Below are 27,196 nucleotides of genomic sequence, written 5' to 3'. Positions count from 1 at the left end.
TTTTTAAATTCGTCGAAGAATTATCAGCAGACAAAAATTTATTTTTTAAATCACGGTTCGAGATTGATCGCATTACAAAAAACAAAAAAATTCACGTGTAGAGATTTGAATTCCGCGCCATTTCAGCTTGGGTAATTTATGATAACTTTTTTTTCCATCGAGATATCGCTGTCTAAGTTTTTAATTTGTCGGATGTCGGCTAACTTTACGATCATAGTGAATGAGTGAAATATTTAATCCATGAGAAAATTACATTAAATAAAATTTTCTTTTTTTTTTTTTTTTTTTTAATTCTTTATATGAAGTAATTATACATGACAAATGTACACAACACTAAAAGAGCCGTTTTAATCACCAGAAAAAAAAAAAGTTATTCAACCAGTTTTTTTTTTTTGTTATACGACATTTGAGAATTCAACCTTGTTCAGCTATGAAAACTACTAGGAAGTAAACTAGAAACGTAAAAATGACTTGTATTAATAATGAGTGAACGAACATACAATGTATAAAACTCAATGATAAATTTATGTCAGTTTTTCGACCGTTTTGATAGATATATTTTGTGCATTCAATTTTTACTTGATAAATTAAAAATTAACTATATATACTCTAACATTTTTCAATATAAAATTTTTTTTGTATTATCTGATCATACTTATTTTATATATACTCATACAAAGTTTCTCTAAAAAGTTTGCAGTCAATTTTATCGTAAGTATTTTATATCATATTATTCTACAGTTCTATATAAAGTTTATAATTAGTATTAAATCATTAGTGGATGGAATATAAATGGAAAATCGGCATTCTTTTTTAATTTTCGATTGTATATAAAATCATCCATTAATTTTTGTGCTTATTTTTGAAGTCTTTTATTAAATAAGTTAGTGAGATAGCTTGTGTTTTCTACTATTGGTGTTCCTTATTAAACAAAAATTAATTCTAGATGTAGAACAAAAATGTTACAAATTTTAAAAAATTTCTCTGATTGATGGATAAAGTAACACGTACAAGCCTTCGTGTTTGATCCTGTAAGTTTATAATTCGGAAAATTCATAACAAAATCCTTTATTTGGAGTGATGTCTTTCTACGCAGTATTCTTTGAATAATTAAACTGTTTCATGATGATCATAAAAATATTATTTATAATAATAATATGTTATTTTTAATATTAATTTTGATAATTATAATAATTTTCAGTTTGTCTTGCATGATCAATAAAAAATATTGAAGGATGGCCGAAGCTGTAGTGGATGGCACTTCAATGTCCCGATTTTTTTGTCACAAATGCAGCATTGAGATTGAACGTTTATTACCGGTAAGTATTGTATTAATCGAAAAATTTGTAATTCAACATAGATTGATGTGTCAAATTTGATAGTGTATTATTTTTATATCACAATTAGCTTATAGTTGATGCTTACTTGGACAGCTTGTAATGATATAATTTTTATTCCAATAATTATGATATTTGACAATGTAAACATTTTTTCATATGAATGTGTCATCGAGTTTTAATATTATTTATTGAGTAAATAAATAATTTTGAGGAAAATGTGGAAAAAAGTATAACAAAAAATATTAAAGTTACTTGTTATGATTATTTACTCATAAAAAAAAAAAAATAAAAAATAACAAGGATTACCCCGACTGAGTTGAATTCAGATCAGGCGGTTATGCAGGAAGCGTATACAAGACCGAAATACAATTCAGGCTATTCAGATTCATCGAAACGCACTCATGTTTATTTTACGACAAAGGAGTTACTGCGGTTCTTATAAAAGGAGTTATAAGCACTTTTCAAAATGTCTAGAAAAGAAAATATGAATAAAGCGGTCTCACTTAGAAAATTTGCTAGCTAGCTGGGTATTTATACTAAGTATTGCGCGCGAATTTATTTCTTGCGGTATTTGTTATTGTAGGAAATAACAGCCGAATGAGAGAATTAAAAAACCGAGTAGTAAATTGCACTCGTATTGGTTTGCTAATTTTTCTATTGCAACTTTTAATCAATTTCTATTATAATTTTATAGACAAGTAAACGATTTTTCTATTGTCGATTATTTTATTCATTCAGTCGTATTTTTTCAATTCATTTATTATTAAGGTATAAAAATGATTGATAATTAAGCAAAACAAACATTAATTATTTATTAATAAGATAAATTTTACGTTAACTTCGTAAATGAAATTTAAAAAAAAAAAAGTTTTTTTCTGAATAACTTAAATTTTCCGCCGATCTATTCAAAATAATATTAACTCATCAGTTTTAAACCTTACGAATTGTTTCAAGTATCATAAACAATATCTTGACCGGTTTAGTTATTTAAAAGATATTGTTGAAAAATTACTTGTTTAAAAGATTATAAATTTTCAAACGAGTCGTCTATTTTTTTTCTCTATAATTTTGTAATTTTGACGGTTAATCAACTATATCGGAAATTTTATTTTTCTTCACAGTTGTGTGTGCACGTGCGTGTGTGTGGGACTTTAGAATATTGCACTGATTAATTTAGAAAATTGTTTAAATTTATTAATTTTTACTAACTACTTTAGATTAAAAATAAAATTTTAAAGCCGCTTCACTAGCTCTATTCTTTGAAAAAAAATTTCAATTTTTCTTAGCGGGAAGTTAAAAAAACCGTCAATTGCTATGAACAGCATTAAATAGCTTGATTCATTTGCGATATCTCACTATCGAAAAATTAACAACGTAGTTGCTTTTTTAAAGAACTTTCAAATTTTTGGTTGGTTCAATGTTTCGAAATCAGCCAAAAATTCACGCTTTTAATGCCTCTATTGATATCATAATCTATTGACTTGCATAAAAAATATCACTATCCTAACATTCCTCATGAATTGTTAGAATGAAACTATCTCTATATTTTCATCATGTATGAACTTGTTTAAATTTAAATATTTAGAAAACAGTAAAAAAAACTTTGCACAATATATTTTCAGGATTATACATGTCCAAACTGTGCCAGTGGTTTCATAGAAAGACTCGAGAATGCAGAAGATCATGATGCTAACATGGAAATGAATTCCGAAGACTTCAATGATATTGATTTCGATGTGAGTTAAAAATCTCAAGTAAGAAATAAGTTGAGAAACTATTTTCTCAAAATGCCAAGAAAACATGTGAAAAATAAAAATTTAACTCTAGGTTAAATTATCAGACTGGTCATCAGAACCTAATAACTTTTATTGAGTGATGAGAGATTCACTGCGATAGTTTTGAAACTACACGGAAAAAAAAATTTCGTTCTGGTAACGTAACTGTAGAGTTACCACAACTATACACAGTTTACTGTTCGTTGTAGAGTTACAGTAACAAAATGTTATTTAGTTCTGATAACTCAATGTTGTTGAGCTCTCAGAGCTCTACGGGACTGTTCTCAGAGCCAAACGGTATAGTTGGGAGCGCTCTACGTTGTGCAGTAGTGGAGTGCGCTGACATATTTCATAACCTTCTAAAATGACAAACATAATTATTTTGTTACTAATCCATATTATTAAAAATATATGAGGACAATTAAGTTCCCAATTTATTTATTTAAAGAAATAGATTTTTTTTTGTCAAATTGAATTTCGTTAGAACAGTTTTGTATTTATGGTTTTCCAAGGTTCATTTGCAGTGACTGTTAATTTAATTTATTAATTGAATATATATTGTGATAAGTGATAAGTTATCGGAATACATTAAAAAGACCCCATTTAACACAAGATAAAATTTGTTTTCGTTTATTTATATTTTCTTGTGCATATACGGTAGTGATTTTGTGTCCAATATTTATTGATATAATTAAGAAAATAAGATAATTTTGTGACGACCCAATTTTTATTTTACAAATAATTTTTATTTGTAATATAAGTTCTGTTATTATTTTATTTCTATTATAATACTATTCTTATTTGTCATATACAATTATTGTTGGCAATATAAATTCATTCTGCCGCATGTATTTATTAAATTATCAATGCTAAATCGTAAAAAAAAATTATTAAGCAGACTTCTCAAAATTTGTTATAGTCTCAGAACGATCCTGTAGAGTTGTGAGAGGTAAATAACGTTTAGCTCTCAGAGCTCAACGATGTAGAGTTGCAGGAGCCAAACGGTATTGTTACTATAAGAATACGTTAACCTACTGGAACTTTTTACAACTAACTAACTACTATAGAGTTCCTATAGTAAAATTTTTTTCTCCGTGTAAAGTATTACCGGAACATTCTCGTTTGATAGATAGAAATTATACGTATTCTCAATAACAGTAAAGCCGTGAAAAGAACGACTTACGACTTTGGTGAAGTAATAAGAAAAGTCCAGCGAGTACGTATTTTTTTTTTTTTTTATATGCCATTACACAGAAAGAACAAGATTACACTGGATAACATTCCAGATTATACTCAGTGACATCTGTAGTAAAAAAAAAATTTTAGATAGTAGCTGGTATAATCCAGATTATGCTGAATGATATCTGGATTATACTCAGTAGAATCTTGGATTATATCCAGTGATATCTGCGCCATTTTCTTTCTAGCGTCTACACGTGCTGTTTACAATATGTGAATTATAGTCAATCATCAGTATATTGAACATTAAAAAAATATAATCGGTCTATTAATTAGTGCGTGAACATTTATATTTTGTGCTATGTAACAATATGTTTTATAGCCGTTATAATTATTAAAATTACAAGGTATGTAAAAATTGTGTACAAAACGTATGTTTGTCCGTTTAGACTTGTAACACCAAGATCTAACCTGTTCATGGTTATATGATAATGCTAAGTGCGCAGGCGCTAGAAAAAAAATCACGGTGATATCATTAGGTATTATTCGATGGACCCCATAGAACTAATGCAAAGAGAGAATGTCTCGACCAATAGTGCAGATGGAATGTCCATCGCTTGGCTTGAATAAGGTTCACTAGTCACTTGACCAGTAGGCATGAAAAAACTTTAATTTATATATACATAATGGGTCATGAAGAAAAAAATAATTGTTAATTTGTAATAGCGTCTCAATAATTACTACAATACCATCATAGTACGTAGTTTGGGTGGGGAGAATAAAAAGAAGGGAAAAGTAAGTAAAGTATCGAGAGTATAAGAATGGACTGAGAAAGGTGGATGGTGGAAGGGGCCCGGTAGCTTAACTGGTAGAGCTCCTGACATGTTATCAGAGAGATCCAGGTTCGATTCCTGGCTTGGTAACCTAACCCATTTATTTTTTCAAAGTTTATCTTTGCTCTCATGTAGTTTCTTTCATTTTTCTTTCATTTGTTTAACATCTTTACAACTCGAACAGATACCACAAAACTTCCAGCTTTACTAGTATTCAAGTTCGATGGACCCCATAGAACTAATGCAAAGAGAGAATGTCTCTCGACCAATAGTGCAGATGGAATGTCCATCGCTTGGCTTGAATAAGGTTCACTAGTCACTTGACCAGTAGGCATGAAAAAACTTTAATTTTCTTTAATATAACATTTCCTCTAAATATCTTAATAGTTATTTTTAATTTCTAATAATTTAAAAATACTGAAAAATCGTTTAGAAAAAAAAACTTACGAAATTGAACTTTTTTTATGAAAAAAGTCGCAGAAATTTTGATTTTTACGATATCGAAAAAAAACCGACGCTATTTTATTCGGAAAACAATATATTTTGAGGAAAAAATCAATATTTGATGAAGTTTGAGAAAAATATATTTATTCTGAAGTTTGAAGTTACGAATTTCGATCAGTCGCTTAAAATGAGAATAAAACATGCAAAATAATATAAAAAGATTTAGTTTTTTGTCATAAAACTCTTTTGTTACAATTATTACAATAAAAAAATAGAAATATCTTGAAGAATGTCAATGAAATCAGTCGTAAATGAGACTGTCTCATTTATAAATTTCCTTCTAAATTTAAAATTGCCTCAAAGTTTGCCTGGGGTCCACTGGACCTCGTGTGTCCTCAACGGGTTAAAAAAAATTATGAGTGACCTTTCAAAATTTAAATTTTGAATTGAAACTTTCAGGAACTTATTTTTTTTTTTGGTCTATAAAATTATGATGTAACGAGAAAAAAAAAATTAAAAAAAAAAAAATTTCGATTTTTGACGATTTTTGAAATTTTAAAAAATTTGGAGCGACCTCTTAAATTTTTTTTTTTAAGCTGTTCTTTGGAGAGGGCTCTTAAAACATCAAAAACTGACATTTTTTCACTCGAGACTCAAAAAAAAAATAGTCGGTTTTTTTGCGCCACCCTACTGGGTATAATAAAAAATCCAAAGGATCAATCTCGGATTATATCCAGTGGAATCTTACGTTTGTTTTTGTTACATATGTTTTGACTCGCGATTAGTTTATTGCGAGTAAATTTGCGGTTACGTATAAAATTAATAATTATATTTTATACCGAATAATTAATTGAGTTTGTTTGTGAATTAAATATTTAATTCACAAGGTATGTGGGCAATCTTACAATTAGATTGCGCCAAGTAAAAAACCAATGAGGCTTAATTTAACTTTAATTTATTTTAAAGCAAAGAAATGCGACTGTGCGCTACAAGGTTTGTGAGAATAACTTACTTAATGAAAATACAAAAATTGTTACAAGGAGAGTAAGAACTAGGCGTGACAATTACAAGCAGGAAAAATTAGGAGTAGGAATATTTGGCAACGAATAGTTGTCCAGGAAGTAATTTGGAGGCGGGATAATTGCAAGCTATGCAGTTTGGAAAAATAAGCAGGAAAGGGAATACGGATGTTAAGGTTTTTACCTGGATGGGCGATAGATTTACAAAATATTTCTAAACTTAGTTGGCAATTAAGGACGTTCCCAAGTAGCAGTTGTGCTCAACTTTAAAAACGGTCTCCCCATATAAACCATACTATAAATGCAACAACAAAAAGTTGCGATCCACTGTACATTTTCAGTGGCGCGAAAGTGCGCAGAAGTCCAAAAATATACCCATTGCGTCGTTTTTCCGATCTGGCAACATTGTAATCTCTTTCTGTATATTTTTATTTATATTTGAGCCGAGTGTAATAGAGTTTGAATATTTTAAGGTTACTTTTATTTTGAAGAGAAATTAATAAAAAACAATTTATTAATAATGACTTCACGCTTGAGGAATGGAAGATTTGTGAAAAAAAAAATTGGAAACTTATTTTACGGAGATAGACAAGTTATAACATTTAAAATTTCTGATGCTTTAGAATCTTTTAAACAATTTTTAAGTAAGTTATCAGATGGAAAACAGAAATGTTTATTAGTTGCACATAATGCTCGTTTTGACGTACCACGACTTCTACGAGCTATCATGAATATTAAAGTCGAGCTTTTAGATTTAATTATCGGTTTTGCTGACACTTTGTCATTATTCAGAAAGTCTTTGATTGATAGGAAAGCACCTGGTCAATTCAAGTTAGAGAGTTTGAGTAAAGATTTCTTACACCCTCATAATGATCAGGAATCTTTTCATGATGCTGCATATGACGTAGTGGTACTTCAAGACTTAATTCACAAACTAGAGCTACGAAGTGGTCTACTACAGGCATGCAAAAACATCAATGTTTATTTAGAAGAGTTATCCAGATTAAATAAAACTAAAGTAAACTTAAAAATGTTAGCCGAATTGAGAAATATTATTTCAATAAATATGTGTAAGAAATTGGCCTCAAATGACATTTCTTGTGATAATTTGAGAGAAATCTATAAAGAAGGCGGAAAAAATGCTATTGTGCAATTATTTAGCGAAAAAGTAGATAATAAAAAAGCGCGAATAACTAAAAATAAAAAAATCTTAACGGCTGTCTTAGACTTTCTAGAAAATGAGACTTCGCCAATGATAAAGAAATTAAAATCACCAAAAAAAAAATTTAAAAAAAACTTGTCTAAAAAATAATATATTTCTAAAATGTTTCATTTTATGTTAGTAAATGAAACAAGAGTTTTTATACAAATTATATTGTTAATTATATTTTTGAATCTATAATTATTAATAATGTTAACATATGGAGTATTAATGTTGAAAAATAATTCATAATAAATATTCCAGAGATTTACGAAATCACATTTTTTTTACAACATCCTACAGTTAACCTATTTGTGAGCAACTCGCATTTATTTACAACTGCTGCGCCTTTACGGTATTTCAAACTTCCCGCCCAACGCAGCGTTGCCAAGCCACCATCTCTCTTTGATCGAGTAATGAAAAAAAAGTGAAAAGTAACTCTTTCAACATTTTTTATAACTAAATGAATATCGCTCCTTTTTGTTATTTTTTGAGAAATATGTTTATTATATGTTCAATTAACAATTTTCAGTTTTTTATAAAAATTCTAAGAAAATTACTGTAATTATTTAAAAAAAAAGTGCGCTACAATGAGGGTTAGGATAGGGATCACATGTTAAATATGTGATTTTAAACTTTCGATTATTCAAAATTTAGCACCGCAAGAAGGGTTTTAAAAAATTTCTACGTATAAAGGACACTTATAAGTATCTGGATTCAAAATTTGAACGATATTCCAAGAAAAGTGTTTTCCTTGGGAACGTCCTTAAAAAGATTAAAAATACAAAATTTACTAAAAGTAAAAACCCAGAGTAATATAACCCAGGTATCAAATTTATGACCATAAGCAGATTAAAAACTATTTAGGAAAATATCCCAAAAATTACCATTAAAAATTCATTTTCTATTCTAAAGCTAGAAAATAACTAAAATATAAAAAAAGCAAAAAATTGTCTAGACTGCTATTGCAATACATAGGCTAGGAAATTTACACTCATAAATAAAGTTGAACAAATGAATGAACCTTTTTCTAGATAACATAAAATACTTAAGAATACGGGTTTGAATTTAAAATAAAATATATTATTTATATTATTTACTAATTTAAATAATAATTTTTGACTGGACTATACAATAAAAAATATAAAATTATTTAATTAATTTAAATTTTTCTAATAAAACTAATCGTACGACGGAGCAGTTTCCAATAAATATTTTTTTGAAAATTTTATTTTCGAGATTTCTCAAAATCTACCGAGTCGAATCGGTCCATATTAGGGATAATAGTCAGAATAACTCCATAAGACATCATAACATAATAGAGATAATAGAGATCTAACATAACAAAGATGGCTACAAATAAAGGTTTACCAGTATGAGCTCTCTCATCAAAAAAGAATGACTTATGCACAAGTACCGGTCGGCTGCCCAATTTTAAAACACAGTAACTGCAAAATTTGTATACCTAATTTTTTTTTAATATTGCTGCATTTTTTATAACTTTTAGACCCTAATTTCAAGTATTTTTTCTTAAAAATATTTATATTCAAGTATTTTCTATTCATAAATCAAATTTTTCATCAATTTGCCAGGCAAACTTTTTTTTAATAAGAAGAATTTTTAAAAATTTCTAAATGTTAGTTACTGTGTTTTGAAATTGAGCAGCCGCGGTGAGTTAGATAAAAATAGTCCATCGCATAAGCATTTAACGGGTTAAATTAATTTTTTTTTAATTGCAAAACTTTCTCTTAATTGAACATTAACAGAAACGATAAATTCAACTATTCCGAAAACTAAAAAAACTAAATCGCAACGTTGTGAAACTTTTATCAATCTGCGTACATCTAACAATTTTAAATTGAATGTTTTAGCTTCAGAAAAAGCTTTATATATATGAGCTTATAGCTACACAAAAACTTGTAATGAATTATTTTCAATTTTTTGCACTCGTCTATAGATTTTAGTACGACTATTACATTTCTAACAATTATTTACCAGTCACAAATAACTTGTTTGCTTGTAAAAAGAAAACATCACATATTGAGAGTGTGAAGGAGACATAATTGCAAGCAACAATTCACAGATTCGGTAGAATCTGGCGCCAAGTTCCGTTCAAATCCGTTGTAAACGGAGCGCCAGACTACCGACTATGTTTACTGTAAGCAGAACGGTTTTTTGAGGCTGCGAAATTTTATTTAATTCTACGGTACTTTTTTTACCCAATTTGTTTATCATAACAGTAATTCATAATTTATTTCACCGTATTAATTAATTATATTCACTTATAACAATTTATTTACTTAAAATTATTAAATTTTATCAGCACATACTATAGCTCGCTCACAAATTTCGATCCTGACTTTTTTTTTATGGAGAAAGGTCAGCGCCACAGACTAGATAAAATAAAAATGTGTAGTAATCCTCTTGTAGATAAGCAACTACAGTTAAAAAAAGTAATTCACAGCTTACATTTACGGCCGCTAGGGTGCACTGGAATTACATCTACATAAACTGTAGCTTCAAGGGGATGGTTTGCAGTAAAAAATGCAGTCAACACGAGATTTAAGTTGGTACCAATTGGAAATTTTCATTATAATTACAAAAAATACTAAAATCTGAACAAAAACAGTTTCACTGTAAAAAAGTCGCGCCAAGTCCACGTTCATAAGACTATTAGGAAATAAAAAATTTTTTTTTTCTTTACAAAAAGATACAAAATAAAAAAATTAAAAAATCCAAGTAACCGTTATGATTGTTTATGATTTTCGGAAATTAAAAAAAATTTTATTGTAAATTTAAAAATTAAAAAAAAAATTTTAAAACGTACTTGGTGTGCGTCATTGTGTATTTCAATTTTTTAAAGTCCTAGTGAATAGTTTTTACGAATTTCATTAAAAGTAAAATATTTTGCAACCACGCACACTAAATACGTTCTAAAATTTTTTTTTAATTTTTAAATTTACAATAAAATTTTTTTTAATTTCCGAAATTCATAAACAATCATATCGGTTACTTGGATTTTTTTATTTTTTTATTTTGTATCTTTTTGTAAAGAAAAAAAAAATTTTTTTTTTCCTAATAGTCTTATGAACGTGGACTTGGCGCGACTTTTTTTTACAGTGAAACTGTTTTTGTTCGGATAATTTAAAACGGACGTCACCAGGAGTAATCAATAGTCAACCAGTTGATAAAAAATTTTCATTAATCCTATATTGGTCATTTTGTGAGCGTGAAACCACGTCAAATTTTTTTTTTTTTTTTTTTTTTTTTTTTTTTTTTTTTTTTTTTTTTATTGCAACTCAAATATTCACTAAAATAATTAAAAAAATTCAACTTGATTCTGAAGAGTTCAAAGTATACAGATAATATTTTCAAGTCTGTTCAAAAACGTAAACCTATTACTCGGAAAGAACAAGATTACACTGGATAACATTCCCGATTATACTCAGCGACATCTGTAGTGAAAAAAAATTTCAGATAGTAGCTAGTGTAATCCAGATCACTGCATTGATTTTTTAATCCAATTAGCTCTTAACCTAAGGAAAAAAAGAAGCGTTGAATGCCAATTCAAGGAGCATCAAAATTGGTCTTTTAAACGAGTTTGAAATTTTCACCGTTGAAACCCTTAAAATTACAGCTGATTGATACAGAAATAAAATTTTCTTAATTATTTCCAGCAAATATACATGGATTTACCTGAAATGATTCCATCCTCGCAACTTCATGACTCTTCATCTGAAGGCAACACTCGTAGAGATAGAAGGCGACGGGACGTTCTTTTTAATAGGTATACGCAATTAATTTCATAAAATTAAATTTGTATAATTCCAAAATATTTGAATCAATATTTTTTAATAACTCAATAAAGGGTTGTTTGAAGGTTGAATGAAGTATAGTATGAAAATTCCTAACGATGTCCTTTAAAGACAATATTCACATCTATCTGAAAATAATTATTTTGCAAAAATAGATGAACTCTTGTTAGTTATATGTATCATGAATTCATATATTAAAATAATAAAGGTAGTCCATTAGAATTATAGAATAGATTTTGATAAAGTATTCAAATTTTATCACTAAAAAACTGTAGCTCTGAAAGCATTGAGAGTATCGACAAGTTAGAAGACTTTTTTTTTTGCGTCAACCATTTTATTATTCATTTATTTTGTTATTTATTGCATTATTGCATTCAATAATTAGAGAATCTTAATATTTTGTCCTCTCAAATAAATTATATCTTATGATGGGTTTATCGATTTTATAGGTATGGGCATTCTCGTCATAGACGACGAACAATGACACATGAAAATCTACTTCAAGAATTTCTTTTGAATTTAACTGGAGTTAATATCCAACGCCCAATGAATGCAAGCAGGCAGGCCCCTGTGTGAGTAATCAATAAATTTGGTTTAAAACATTATTATCATCGCAATATTTGTGATTCTCAATTCCCTGGCGGATTCGTGGTCACGGTAAAATGATCGTGAAACGACGGTGAATGTACCGTGAATTCACAGTGTCGACAAATGATCGTCGAATGACCGTCACTTGACTATCGAACGGCCGTCATTTGACAGTGAACGACGAGTATCACTGTGAAAGTTTTTCACTGTTACTTTATGATTTTTATTCTGTAGAGTTATCATACTTCACTCTTCGAAAAACCAAATTTTTACTTGGTTTCCCCGATTTTTTACCTAAGTAAAAATCGTAGATCATCGATCGATCGTCTGTCATTTGACAGTCATTCGAAAACATATAAATTGTCAAAAAACCGTAACTCGGTGGTAGATGCACAGTAGTCTGTGAGTGAAACGACCGTGAAACGAGCGTATAATGTCGGTAAGTCAGGAATTTTTTACTAGTCAACAATGAAAAAGTATTGATTATATTTTTTTTTTTTTCATTTCATTAAAAATACTCAAAGTGTATAAAAAGATAGGTAAATGAGAAATTTTCAGTAAATAATCAGGATGAAAAATTTGAAAAAAATATTAAATTATTGTAATTTTGTTTATTTCAAAGTAAAATCATAAAAAATTAATCAGATTACAGGCAATCAACAGAGATCCATCATTTCAATACTTTTCAGAAGAGTTTATGGCTTACAAGTGTTGAATTTTTTTCATAGTCTTAAATGAGAAACCATAATACTTTTTGATTATAAAAAATATAATAATCAATATTGGTTTTTTTTTTTTTTTTTTTTTTTTTTAGAGACGAAAACTTTAATTTCAAAATTACGGAAAAATTGTTTGTTATCAAGAAAAATTATTATGAGATATTTTTTTTTTAACAATTCAATTTTTAGCAATTTCTTTTCCAGATCTTTTTTTATACAATTAATAATTTCACCGTAATTTCGAAATTAAGAATTTCGTAATCATCAAAAATTTGAATCATTTATTACGATTATTATTTTGAAGTCATGGAAAAAATGTAACTTTATTTAAGCTATTTTTATCTGTGCAATGAAAAAAAAAATAACTTGGTTTGACACCTTATGATGTGACTGAATCAAACATTTCGTGCAGTGTCTTAGATAGCCTAGCTGGTAGAGTCTTAGGCGCGCGACCAAATGAATCGGGTTCGAGTCTCCGTCTCGACGTTCATAAATATTTATTTTTATTTTATTGTCCGTGACAGTAGCGTAAAATCACCGTATTTCGACAGTATATTGAGCGTACAGTGTCGGTCATAACGTCGTAGATTCACTTGCGTATACACCGTAAATATTCAATAAATTTATAGAAGACATCGTTCATAACGGTATCCGATGCTGACTGACAGATCGCTCGGTAAGAACGAACTTTATACGGTGAAACGACTGTGAAACAACCGTCATTCGACCGTGCTTTCACCGTGTCGCCGAAACCGCCAGGGTTATTAATTAGTAACATAAGAGAGAATAGCATTTTTATAAAAAATAAATAAAATAAGTTAACTCACATTGGAATACATGATACAGTACAGCAGACTTTTTCACACTTTTTACATAAGCACTTTTGACTATAAAAAAATGGTATCGCAATTTTCAATCACCAAATGTACCAAAAAGTGTTTTTTAACTGCCCGCTGAGAAAATTAAAAATTTTCGAAAATCGGGAAGTTATTGGTTTTACCCCGTTTTGCAAAAATCGAGGTTTTAACAGATCTCGACGTTTTAAAGCCCTAAGAAGCTTTCCTGACTATTTTTACGATGATGTCCGTACTTCTGTATGTATGTGTGTATGTATGTATGTGTGTATGTACCCTTCTCTGCAGCATCCCATTGTAGTTGCCATCGGCCTATGCTCTTCTGCCGTTCTTCAATTCTAAGTTCTTCAGGGCTCAGTGCAGTTGACCTTTTTCGTTGGTAAAGGGCCCGTCTTTCCTCTGCTAGAACTCTAAGAGGTAGGGTTCCAGCAATGACGCACACTGCTTCTTCTGATATAGTGCGGAAGGCACTAGCTACTCGTAGGGCACTCAGTCGGTATATTGGTCCAGCTTTTCTCCATGATTTTTGGGTTTCCCGTGCATCAGCCCAAATGGATATTCCGTAAGTGAGCACTGATGTGACTACTGATAACAATAGTAGCCTCCTGCTCTGCATTGGGCCTCCGATGTTAGGCATCAGCCGTGCGAGACTAGCCCTCACTACTGACGCTTTGGCACTGACATGTTCCACCTGCTGCTTGAAGTTGAGTCGTGCATCCAGCATCACTCCAAGATAACGGATAAATGGTTGTGATGTGATTTCTTGTTCTCCGACTCTCAACTTGATGGTTTCTACCGTTTTTCTGCTGGCGATGAGCACTGCCTCGGTTTTATGCTTGGCTAGTTGCAAGTTCATCATGTCCATCCACAAATTGACTCGTCTGAATGTAATATCCAATGCCATTTCTATCTCTTCGAGGTGCTTTGCGACAATCACGACAGCTACGTCATCCGCATATGCTACAAGTTTGACTCCCGTAGGCAATGCTATTCTCAGGAGGCCATCATACATGATGTTCCATAGCAGAAGACCTAAGACTAATCCCTGTGGCACTCCTCCGGAGATTTCGTACACTTCCGTACCATTCGTCGTGTCATATTTCAGGAGCCTGTTCGTGAAGTAGCTCGCTACTATTCTGCGAAGGTATCCTGGTATGTTTTTTTTCTTCTAGAGCCCGCATAACGCAGTCCCAGTTAGCGGAGTTGAAGGCATTCTTGATGTCCAAAGCAGCCACCAAGCAGTATTTCTTCTTTCCACCCTTCCATCTCGTTCCGGCGATTGCATCCTTGGCTATATCAACAACCAATTTGATAGCATCCAGAGTTGACCGTCCTTTTCGGAAACCAAACTGGTTCTCTGCTAGGAGTGGATCGACTAAAGCCTCTATTCTCTGATGAATTATGCGCTCGAATATCTTGCCGGCCGTGTCTAACATGCAGAGTGGTCGGTAGGATGACGGTTTTTCCGGCGGCTTTTTCCCCTTCGGAAGTAACACTAGCCGTTGCTGTTTCCACTTCTGGGGAAAAGTCCCTTCCTTCAGGCATGTATCGTAAACGTCCAGGAATAATGTCGGTGCTGCCCTAAGGATTGATTTCAGGGCAATATTAGGAATTCCGTCCAATCGCGGCGCCTTATTATTCCCTACTCGATTTCCTGCTTCTATCAACTCGTCCAACGTGATAGTTGGGATGTCTTCAGAATTGAGCTGCTCCAACTTGTAGGTGAATACCAGGTGTTGGGGAAACAACGTAGTAACAATTTTCTCTAGGAGTTGTGGACACGTAGGTGATGGCATTGGTTGGCATTTCAAGTGGGTCATAACCACCTTATACGGTCTGCCCCATGGATCTTTCTCGACTTCTGCGACCAGTTCCTTCCAGCAACGTCTTTTGCTTTCTTTGATGGCTCTGTTCAGTTCTCGACGGGCCTTTTTATACTCTGCCAACAGCTCTGCGGAGTTAGATCGTCTGTAGCCACGCTGAGACTTTCTTCTTTTTTTAAGACACTTTGAACGTAGAATGCTAATGTGATCGTTCCACCAGTGCACTGAAGGTCTTGAATTTATGCGACGTTTCCGAGACATACCAGCGTCGCAAGCTTGGGTGACTCTTCTCATTAGGTCCTTGGTCTTCCGTTCAGCAGTTTCTACGATGATCGGATTGCAGTCTAACTGAGTAGGTCCCCCTCTTTCCCCTATCCGTTCTTTCCCAACTTCCTTAAAATTTGCTTTAATATGGCTCTTTACCGTAAGATGGACGGTGGCGTTGTTTGCTCGGTGGGTCTTATATACGTGACTGAATAAAGTAGTCAGTACTTGTCTTGGATAGCTTAACTGGTAGAGCCCTTGGCGCGTAACCGAGAGATCTGGGTTCGATTCCCAGTCTGGGCTGTCTGATTATTTTTTCAATTACGGAAAAATTCCCACTGAGTAGGTCCCCCCCTTTCCCCTATCCGTTCTTTCCCAACTCCCTTAAAATTTGCTTTAATATGGCAGTGGGGTCGAGAGACTTAACTTTCCACCCAACCGCGCTAGCGCTCCTGTTGTCTCTTGTTAGTTTCTGGCCAGTTGATATTTCCCATAGTATCGCACTATGGTCGCTGGCTGTATAGATGTTCAATACTTTCCAAGAAAAACCTCTTCGAGCTAATCAACTGCTGACAAATGTAAGGTCGACAGTTGAGTTTGCCTCTCCCTTAGTATACGTTGGCGTGTCACCGGTATTAAGAAGGATCACGTCCAGAGTGGCCATTGCCTCGAGAAGTGCTTTTCCACGTGTATTAGTGAACTTGCTGCCCCAGTCTGTTGCCCAGGAATTGAAGTCACCAGCTATTGCCACGGGAAAGTGTTTTCTTGCGTCCTCAGTTAGCCGATCAAGGAAGTCTTAAAAATGCTCATTAGAGAGACTAGGTGGTGCATAGCAACTGTAGAAGCGGAGGCCATCTACCCATGCTGCTACGAAGCCAGCTTCTTTATTGTTGACTGTTCTCTGAAAAGGACATTTACCGCAGGACCAGATGACGGCTTTGTTAGTGCTGTCGGATTCCCAGGGTTGGTTACTCAGATGTCTATAAGGCTCACTCATAAGTGCTACATCTGCTTCTAATTCGCGCACAGTTTGCATGAGCAGGTCATGCGCAGCCTCACAATGATTGAGGTTGAGCTGCACTATCTTCATGTTCTTGGCTTCGTTATCTTCTGGAGCGCTTCTTGGAAGATGGGGCATCTGTTCGTGCCTGCATGGTGAGCCGCTTTTTCTACGCCGTGCCGTTCAAAGCACAGTGCACATTTAGTTGGATTTTTACAATCAGCAATTTTGTGTCCTTCTTTTCCGCACCTTATGCAGAGCTTAGACCGGTCGACTTCGCTTTTGCACTGCGATCCGAAGTGCCCAAAGTGCCAGCATTTGAAGCATTGTATGGGTCTCTTCGTTGCTCTCATTCGGCAATTAGACCAGCCTATCCTTATTTTGCAGTTTCCCTCCAGTAACTTTTGTGCTGCAGCTGCTGGTAGTGACACTGTGGCTGTCTGTGTACCCCTAAAGGCTTTACGGATCTTGATTGCCTCTAGTGGGATTTCACAACTTTCTCCAGCTTCCCTCTTTAGAGCGGTCAGAATATGCTCTTTCGTCGTGTCGTCATCGACATCTCGGATCTCGATGGTCTCCTGTGGCCCTTTGCAAATCACTTTGGCCTCCTCCTTAAGGATGTCCGCGATCGTCTTTTGCAGACTTTGGCCTTTGTCAGTGCTCTTCCTCGAAATCGTAATCAACAAGTCCCCACTTCTGGTCTTGTTGATCTTATCCACAGTTGAACGAACCTGCTCATCTGGGACGTCCTGCTTTATACGACGCAGAATCTCGGCATACTTTGTTTTCTCGGCCGGGCGGATGATCAGTGCGTCGGGTCTGATCCATTTGCGTGGTTTTTTCCGCTTAGGCTCTGGCCTGGGCTCCTTCGGCGGCTGTTTTGAGAGTTGCTCTCTAGCTAGCCTTCTCTTCTCCTTCTTAGACTGTACTTTTTCCCAGTCAGTCGTCTTCTTGGGTTCGTCGCCCTGCCCTGCCAGTCGTTGGGGAGGGCTTTTTTTCAAGTCCTTCTTCTTTGTGACTTTGTCGGTTGGCTCTGGCGAATCTCGGTCCTTTCTCTTTTCAGACCTTGTGTCAGTTTCACCCTTGTCCTCAGCAGCAGATTCACCGTCACCGTCGGCTCCAGTGTCCATTGCTTCTTCCGTCTCAGTTTCAGTTTCAATGCGGCGTCGTGATGACTGCCATTCCTCGTCCAGTTTCTTGAATCTTCCAAGAGCATTGACTACACCGGTTGTCTTGGTCTTTATCTCCTTGTGGATATTGACCTTAGTTTGGACAAACTCTTGCAGCTCAATGGTCAGCTTCTCAAGGCGCTCCAACGCTTGCGTTCTCTTCATGTCAGCGCTTGCTTCAATCGCTGCTTGTTGAGCATGAAGCCCGTTTCTATTCTTGTTTGTTTCCTGTAAGTTACTCATACTTTTTTGATTTACCAGCGCATCGTACGGAGTGGAGCGGGTTGTCATAACTAGGAACGGGTGTACCCTCGGAGATAGTACTCCTACCCCAGTTCCCTGAGGCCTAGCCGACTCTTAGCCAGTCCCGGAATACACGGACGGACTAGACTCGCTCGGAGCGGTGAAGATCCCGATCTCTAACACTCACTGCGTACTTCCTGATCAAGGCCCGAAGTGGCTGGCTCCTGATCCACTGCTGCAACTTTCACCTCGGCAGAGCAAGCTCACATATGCCGTGGCCTGCATCGTCGGAAACTACGATACAGGTTCCGGACACTCCCAGTGAGTTACAGCAGGAACCAATCGTCTTGCTAGGTCAGTTAGTGTGACCAACCCATTAAAGGGGAGTTTTGTCCACGGGAGCTTATTTTGTTTGGTTATTTTGCTTGGCTCCTACCCGCTGTACCTCATCAACTAAGAGATTAAGTGTTATCCAAGGACAGCGAGCGTTCTCCCATCCGCTCGGGGAGACGCGCCCGGTAGCAGTATCTCTTCCGCCCCGAGTCTGTGTGTGTGTGTGTGTGTGTGTGTGTGTGTGTGTGTGTGTGTGTGTGTGTGTGTGTGTGTGTGTGGCCGTATGTAAACTTCTCATAACTTTTGAACGGCTCGACCGATTCCATTGCGGTTGGTGCCATTCAAAAGGGCTTGACCAAAATTATATTTTAAATACCATTTGGACCGATTGTAACCGGTAGATTTTGAGAAATCTCAAAAAAACGACAAAAAAAAATTTTTTTTAATGTGGTTTTTTTAGAATAACTTTTAAACGGCTTTACCGATCAATTCCAAAAACTAATCAGCTCTTAACATAAAAAAACCACGTTGATCGCCGCCAAGCCGGTCAAAATCGAACGATTCGTTCGTGAGTTATCCTTGACGAAAGAAAACCGAAAAAAGTGATTTTTCGGAATTGCTTCGAAATTCCGAGCTCGATCAACTCAAAGATTCTTTATAAGGCTTAAAAAACTGCGTCGAATGCCGCCAACCGCGTGAAAATCGGTTCATTCATTCAAAAGTTATTATATAATATATGGTTTAAAAATTCAAAAAATAGTGTTTTATTTAATTCTATCAGACTTTTAAGCTCGGAGAACTCAAAATGATACGAAAATTTTATTTTTGAGCTCGAATAGCTCAAAAACATAATAAGTGTGCAATTTTAAGTGCTTAAGTATGGAATTAGCGGGAAGTTGCGGGGATGGCCTTTAGGGTCAACCGTTTTCTTAATTTTTTTTTCTTTTTTTATCCTTTTGCATGTCATGTAGCAATCAGATTAGAGGGTGCATTTCTTTAATCAAAAAGTATTTATGTAAAAATAAAAGCATCACTAATCTTAAGCTCATTTCGCAAGATTGTGGTTAATTGACATGAGTATCTATTATTTGGTGAAATGACTTAATTATATTTCTAATATATGTATCTATAAATGTATTTTTGATTACTTTGATCGAATAAATTGTAAAAAGATTCAAAGATTATCCCTGCCAATTTAGCTGATGGTCAGAATATTTCGTTTTTGTTGATGCTATTACAAATAACTCAAAGTTTTTGTACAGCTATGATGCTTTCTTAGTTTCCAAAAAGTTAGATAGCTTAACTAAAGCTTTTAATTATTTTTATTTATTTAAAATTTTCAATTATTTTTCTTAAATTTTCTTGTAAATTGATATTTTTTTTTGTTTTAAAAATTTTCATTGTGCCAATAGAAGTTAAAATTTTGTGTTAGTCCGTGACTAAGATACCAATCACCTATTTATTTAATGTTTCAGATTTTTCCTGGGTAATCCTGGTGATTATGTATGGGGAAGAGATGGCTTAGATACCATTGTCACGGAGTTGTTGAATCAATTAGACGGAAGTGGCCCTCCACCGTTATCACGAAACCAAATTGAAGAAATCCCTACTACATCGATAGTTCAGTCTCATATTGGTAAGTAGGAAATAGCTTCTAACGAAAAAGTATGCTATAATAATAATGAAAGAGGTTCAAGCGTTATTAAGGAGGTTCGAGCGTAACTTATGAGTCAAAACAATTTAAAAATTTTTTTTTACTTTCAGTCTTCCCAATATTCGTCAAAATTCTTTATTTTAATTTAAAACAGATTCGGCTACAGCGCGTTTGATTATACCCATTACAGAGACGTGCATGAGTGTGTGAGTTGAATATTTCTCTCTTTGTAACTATATTTCTATCCTTTTCTTTTTTCTCAGCTGTTGATGCGACATTGCCAAATCTTTATTCGAATAAATAGCTGACGATAAACGAGTTAAAAACATAAAATTTAACTTTAAATATTTCAAAAATTATATCGGTAATGTATTATTATTAAATTTTTTTTTTTATATTTTACGATAATATAAGCTTTTTGTGTATAGTTTTTTATTATTTAAAGTTGGGAGATTAATATCGAAGATAATAATGAAAGTCTCGACTAAAGTTTTTCTGCCTTAAGAACCCGTGTATAAGGAAATAAAAAATGTGATTTTTGAAATTTAATATCTAAGTAACTAAACGGTGAATCCTTTTAAAATTTTGGGATTAGATAAATGACGTATTTATTTATACGTATACTGAATTTCAAAGGTCCAAGTAGGAAATTATTTTTCACATTAGATTCGCTCGAACTTCTTTAAATGACTCGAAAAAGCAACTAAACTTTTTTATTTTTTTAGCTGACAAAAACATGATTAAAATCCTTTCTTATAATTATAAAAATTATTTGTAGTTTATTTGCATACATTTATTAATGTTTAGTAAATTAAAATATTTAAAATACTTCTGTAGTAAGAATTTGAAATAAGATATGGCAACAATGCTCTTTGATTGATATGTGTGTGAACGTATATAACCCTAAAGTCAGGTGTATAGCAAAAATTTTGATGAATAATTTATAGGTTAAAATTAAAACATTTATCTCTGAAATTATCTTATTATATTTCATGCTTACTCAAAAATTTGATTTTCTACCCTGGAGACTACAAAATTTTTTTTTATTTCTTGTGTTTTTAAAATTGGCGCCACATATCAGCTGTCTCCGGCAGCGTTAGGCGTCTATTCGCTCTGTGTGCGTGGACGGAGCTAAAATTTTAATACTCCTGCATTAACAGTATTAGTGTGTTCATGCATACTGACAGCGCCACCAAAAAGGGGGCTCGGGCGTTTTTGGGGGCTCATGGCACTATACGTATGCACAATACTAACTTACTTTCAAAGTAGTATATGTATGCTCCGCCTAGACGCACAGGGCGGATACTCTACGTCGCCTTGACTTACTAGCCACTAAAATAATTTTTTCAACTTAATTTTTCTCTTTGTTTTTGACGATGACAAACACTATCAAATATATAATTTAAATCTATACTTACTCAATTTTTCTATAACAGTTTTTGAGAGCTCAAAGTTGGAAAATTGACAGCGAAAAAAATTCATATTGCAAGAGGCATAGTGCTTCTGTCATAAGAGCCCATGTTAAAGGATTTAAAAAACAAGGTTAATAATAATTTTTAATAAAGGTTTTTGATCATTTTTTTCTCAATAACTATACGGTAAATCCTTAAATAATTTAAATGGAAGATGTATGGTATGGTCTTAAAGTTGGAATTTTCGATAGCCATTAGTAACGCATGAACCTCCTTAGAGAGCCTAGCAGGATAAGCATATTGAATCGGCCCCAACAAAATGTTCTATCGGTACTTTATAATCAATTTGGTACCAATATTAAAATTTCTAATTAATTAATACCATTGCTTTTCCGAATATTTACTAATGAAGGCGGGATCTGAATTACGGGATCTAACGAGATCTAAATTATCAGAAAAATAGTTCGAGTAATTAGTGGCTCCCCTGTATGTTGAATAGAAATAACAATTTAGCATCTTTAAACAGCAATATTCATTCAGAGCTAAATCTTAAACAAGATATTTCTACCATCATATAAAATTATATATTCATGATTCATTTTCCTTCTTGCATCATCACCAGAACAATGATAAGAGTATTAACATTTACTAACCATTATTTTTGGTGAAACTCATATCACTTTTGTAAATCATATGTATTTAATTTTAATCATTAGTTAGTATGATTTACATGAAAGATTGTCAGTAACATTAATACAATTATTTTTTCTTTTAGATTGTAAGCTGCAATGCTCGATTTGTTGGGAGGATTTTATTTTGTCGGAGTTTGTTCGACAATTACCATGCAAACATCTATATCATGCACCGTGTATTGTTCCCTGGCTTGAATTGGTAGATATGCATAGTAATATTATAAAATTGTTTTATACTAAAATTTTTACAATAGTTATGAGATAATTTTCTTAACAGCATGGTACTTGTCCAATCTGTCGGCAAAACCTTGGTGATGAAAGTACAGTTGATGAAAGTCAAGATGAAGTTGGACCAAGTTTAGCAGCTCTTTTTCGGTATAATTAAATTAAAAACTTTAAAGTATTCATTTATACGTAAAAAATCCCGTTATATTCACAGTTTCACCCTGGCTCCGCGTGCATGTAAAAGTTTCATATCTACGTGGTGGTCACAGAAAAAGGTTGATCACTTTGAAATTCGAAACTATTGGCAAAATAACGTTTTTTTTTTTTTTTTTTTTTTTTATTTTGACTAAAACAGTTTTTTTTTCTTACTATACTATATTGAAAACATTTTACTTTCCAATTACGGGAAACTATTTTTTGCTTTAACGGTATTAGTCTAGTCGAGAAATGAGTTTTCTACGAAAAATCGTTCGAGTGCTCTTAAAAATATGACGATTGGTGCATTGGATTCAAAATTTAATTCTGAGAAAGTGGTATTTTTTAATTTATCCGCCATTAAAAATTTCATTTATCATAAACAAAAAACGAAAAAAAAAAAAGGAATCTCCATTTTGTAGCTATAACTTTAAAAATATTAAAGATATCTGAAATTTGAAAGAAGATCTAAAAAGAGGAGAAAATTTTAGTATAAATGAGTCAAGACTCCCGGAGTTGTAGCTCCATTATTTATAACTTTAATTAATTTAAAAATCTGAATAAATATAGTGTCATCTAGACACTTGAAAGAATAAAGCCCCGCAAAAAAAAAATTTTTAGCTTGATTTTTGTTTATGTTATTTGATTGTTAATTAACTAATTTTTCGTAGACTTGAGTTTTCATAAAATCTCTTATAAAAGTTTAAAAAATATGTTTATAATTTTTTTTTTCTTGTGGGAGCTCTTGTTATATAAATAATGAACAATATTCCGTTGTAAAAGTTTATAAAAGTTTTTTCATTTGTTTATAATGATTTTTTAAAGTTATCAAAAATTGAAATATCCGGCTAATGATATAAAAAAAATTTTATTTCCTAAATTTTTAATTTTAGTTGTTTTTGTATTGCTTTATTGCGTTTAGTAGCTTGGCTAAAAAATTTTTAACGTTAACTGTTTAAAAATTTTTTATAAACAAATAAACAAGTTGAATATGTTGGAAAAATTTTTTTTTGTCATTTTATTGTCTTAGTGAAATAATGATTTTTAAAGAAAAAATTTTTCAATTGTTTACAATTGTTTTTTTCATTTATCCACCATTTAAATTGTTTATTAAGAAATCATTTTTTTTTTTAATCATCATTTACAATTCTCAATATAATTAGAAAAGAATTTTTAACTTCCCGCTAAGAAAATTGAAAATTTTCAAAAATCGGGAAGTTGTTGGTTTCACCCCGTTTTGCAAAAATCGAGTTTTCATCAGATCTCCACGTTTTAAGGTCACAGGAACCTTCCCTGACTACCCCCGCGATGTTGTCACTATGTCTGTATGCGTGCGTGCGTGTGTGTGTGTGTGTGTGTGTGTGTGTGTGTGTGTGTGTGTGTGTGTGTGTGTATGTATGTATGTATGTATGTATGTATGTACATATGTGTTTTAGTATGTCAACCGCTTATAACTTTTGAACGGCTTGACAGATTTCATCGCGGTTGGTTCCATTCAAAAGGGCTTGACCAAACTTAGATTTTGAATACTGTTTAGACCGATTCGGACCGGCAGATTTTGAGAAATCTAAAAAAAACTAAGAAAAAAATTAGGAAAACGGTTGACCCTGAAGGCCATCCCTGCAACTTCCCGCCAATTCTATACCTAAACGGTTGAAATAGCACTTATAACGTTTTTGAGCTCTTCGAGATCATAAATACAATATGTGTGTTATTTTGAGCTTTCCGAGCTCAAAAGAATAGCTTTTATATGCTTTTGAGCTCTTCGAGCTCAAAAGTCTGCTAGGAGTTTGATAAAACACTATTTTTCAAATTTTCAAACCGCAATAACTTTTGAATAAATGAATCGATTTTTACGCGGTTGGCGGCATTTGACGCAGTTTTTTAAGCCTCATAAAAAATCTTTGAATTTAATTTGATCGAATTAGAAATTTCGGAGTAATTCCGAAAAAACACTTCTTTTGGTTTTCTTTCGTCAACGATAACTAACGAACAAATCAACTGATTTTGACCGGACCGGCGGCGATCGACGTGGTTTTTTGATGTTAAAAGCTGACTATTTTTTGGAATCGATCGGAAAAGCCGTTTAAAAGTTATTCCAAAAAAACCACGTTTGAAAAAAATTTTTTTTTGTAGTTTTTTTGAGATTTCTCCAAATCTACTTTAAAAAAAATTTATTCGTATAGAAGACACTTAAAAGTACGCGTATTCAAAAATTGAAGAATATTGTAAGAAAAGTGATTTTGCACAGTACCTCCTTAAGCTCGGAGAGCTCAAAATAACACATAAATTGTATTTTTGAGCTCGGAGAACTCGAAAACATCATTAGTGCAATTTTAAGCACTTAGGTATGGAATTAACGGGAAGTTGCAGGATGGCCTTCAGGTCTACCGTTTTTCTAATTTTTTTTTTTTATTTGAATTTTCATTGTTTATTTTATAAACAATTTATTATAAACAAATTTCCATTTTCATTTTATTTTTTTCCGTAGCTTTAAAAAATTACAAATTCAGCCATGTGCATCAGAGTTGTAAAAAAATTTTTCTCTATTTTTTATGGAATTTTAACATACTTTATCCCATCAAAGTTGAAGCGGTCAACTATTTTATCAACTTATCAATTGTTATAACTTCTAAACTATTGATGATACGGTCTTTGACATTGAAGACGATCTTTTAGACAATTTACTGATTTGTATAATAAATTTTTTATATACTCGATATCTATTTTGGTTCAATTTTTATAAACATTTCCTTATAAAAAAATGCATTACTTAAATCTTTAAATGATTACATCTCTTAAACTATTGAAGTTACGGCTTTTATGATTCAAGACAATTTTAGAGAGTAATTATTGGACTACTTAAAAATAATTTTTTTATATTTTTAATTCCATTTGTTTATCAGTTTTTTTTATTTATTCAAATTATTATGACACGAACTAAAGACAAACTTAAATTTTAAACATTTGCATACATTAAAGTCAACTTATATTTTTGTTAATAATAAATACCTCTACAATTCCGGGAGTCGAGACTTATTTATGCTAAAATTTTCTCCTCTTTTAGGACCTTTTTCCAAATTTCATATATCTTTAATATTTTTGAAGTTATATCTACAAAACGGAGATTGCTTTTTTTTTCTTCGTTTTTTGTTTATAACAAGTGAAATTTTTAATGACCGGTAAATTAAAAAATATACTTTCTCAGAATTAAATTCTGAATCTAATGCACCAATCGCCATATTTTTAAGAGCACTCTAACGATTTTTCGCAGAAAACTTACTTCTCGACTAGACTATATAGAAATTTTCGATAAAATATATTCACTATTGACCATAAACTCAATTCGGGCTATGATGCACTTGAGTTACTTTCTTTTGTTTCGAAATAAGAAAAATACTTCTTGTTTAAAAAAATTCAATCTCATAAATTGAAAGACATGTATTCATATTTAGAAGAAGAAAAATAATTTTACATAATTCAAATTTTTCAAACTTGCTAATTGAAATTTTCAAAGTAAAAAAAAAAAATCATAAATTATTCAAATCGAGATACTTGTCTTTATCCTAGAAATATTCTCGAACTAAGAAAATTTTTACGTTAGTCGAAATAACCTTTTTTTCTATACATTACTCAAGATTTTTTAAATGCTAATTTCTTAAAACCTTAATACTTTAATGATTAATCTGAAAAACAAATTTTTTTTTTACTAGAGCTGCGAATCAACTGAGTAGTCGAAGTTCTACTTCTTCAACAGCACCAAGTAATAATTCAACGAATGATTCTATGAATGAAATGTAAAATTAATAATTAGTGTGAATAGTAAAAATTTATCTAATTTGTACTCATGCTATAATCTCCAAAAAAATGTTTGAATATTTAATTTCAATATTAACTCAAGCATTATTATTATTTCCATTGTCGACCGAGAACCCATATATTATTCACACAATCTATTCATGTAATATGACAGTGATAAATAAATCATTCTGATCTGCAGCTTCATTAATGACAATTTGCAACAATTAAACACGATGCAAAACTAAAATAAGAAAATAATTAAATTTTGTTGATAATAAATGTTATTAACATAATTCTTACTTATTAAATTATTCAAATTGTACGACTCTAAAGAGGCAGCATCTTACACAAAATAAAAATAAGAGACATTTATATTTTATCCTCTGAATTTCGATAAAATTTACGAATATATTATGTAACATATAGCCTTGTAGAAAACACATATTGGCGAAATGAATTTGAACCTGAAGTCTCTTACTAGATATAATCTCACAATAAAATTGAGATGAAATGTATATAAAGCCAATTTACTTGTTACAGGATGGGTCGAATATATGGTAAGCAGAAAAATATATGTAATTCTTACATTCAAGTGTGCGCACATTATTTCTAGTGATA

General features: G+C 32.2%; 1 protein-coding gene across 2 annotated transcripts; it reads left to right on the top strand.

The window, feature by feature from the left end:
* The first annotated feature begins 194 nt into the window (after positions 1 to 194).
* LOC123258882 (E3 ubiquitin-protein ligase RNF126-A) lies at positions 195 to 27,196 on the top strand. 2 transcript variants are annotated; one of them, XM_044719146.1, is made up of 9 exons: positions 195 to 711; positions 1,202 to 1,319; positions 2,963 to 3,076; positions 11,469 to 11,578; positions 12,056 to 12,178; positions 20,075 to 20,235; positions 22,441 to 22,556; positions 22,635 to 22,732; positions 26,491 to 27,196. In XM_044719146.1, the coding sequence occupies exons 2-9, from the start codon at positions 1,236 to 1,238 to the stop codon at positions 26,576 to 26,578; spliced, it is 894 nt and encodes a 297-aa protein (XP_044575081.1). In that variant the 5' UTR covers positions 195 to 711; positions 1,202 to 1,235; the 3' UTR covers positions 26,579 to 27,196. The 2 variants fall into 2 exon arrangements, with proteins under 2 accessions (XP_044575081.1, XP_044575082.1); XM_044719147.1 differs by lacking the exon at positions 195 to 711 and adding an exon at positions 942 to 1,031.

This window comes from Cotesia glomerata, linkage group LG2, assembly GCF_020080835.1.
Source record: "Cotesia glomerata isolate CgM1 linkage group LG2, MPM_Cglom_v2.3, whole genome shotgun sequence".
In the NCBI taxonomy this organism is placed as follows: Eukaryota; Metazoa; Arthropoda; class Insecta; order Hymenoptera; family Braconidae; genus Cotesia; species Cotesia glomerata.
Note: the sequence above shows the minus strand (reverse complement) of the source record. Positions and strands in the feature narration are given on the sequence as shown.

Excerpts from the sequence above, each read along its gene's own strand:
- LOC123258882 (XM_044719146.1), top strand. The coding sequence starts at position 1,236 with ATGGCCGAAGCTGTAGTGGATGGCACTTCAATGTCCCGATTTTTTTGT. Across the intron at positions 3,077-11,468 it reads TCAATGATATTGATTTCGAT|CAAATATACATGGATTTACC; the intron begins GTGAGTTAAAAA and ends AATTATTTCCAG. Across the intron at positions 22,557-22,634 it reads TTGTTCCCTGGCTTGAATTG|CATGGTACTTGTCCAATCTG; the intron begins GTAGATATGCAT and ends TTTTCTTAACAG.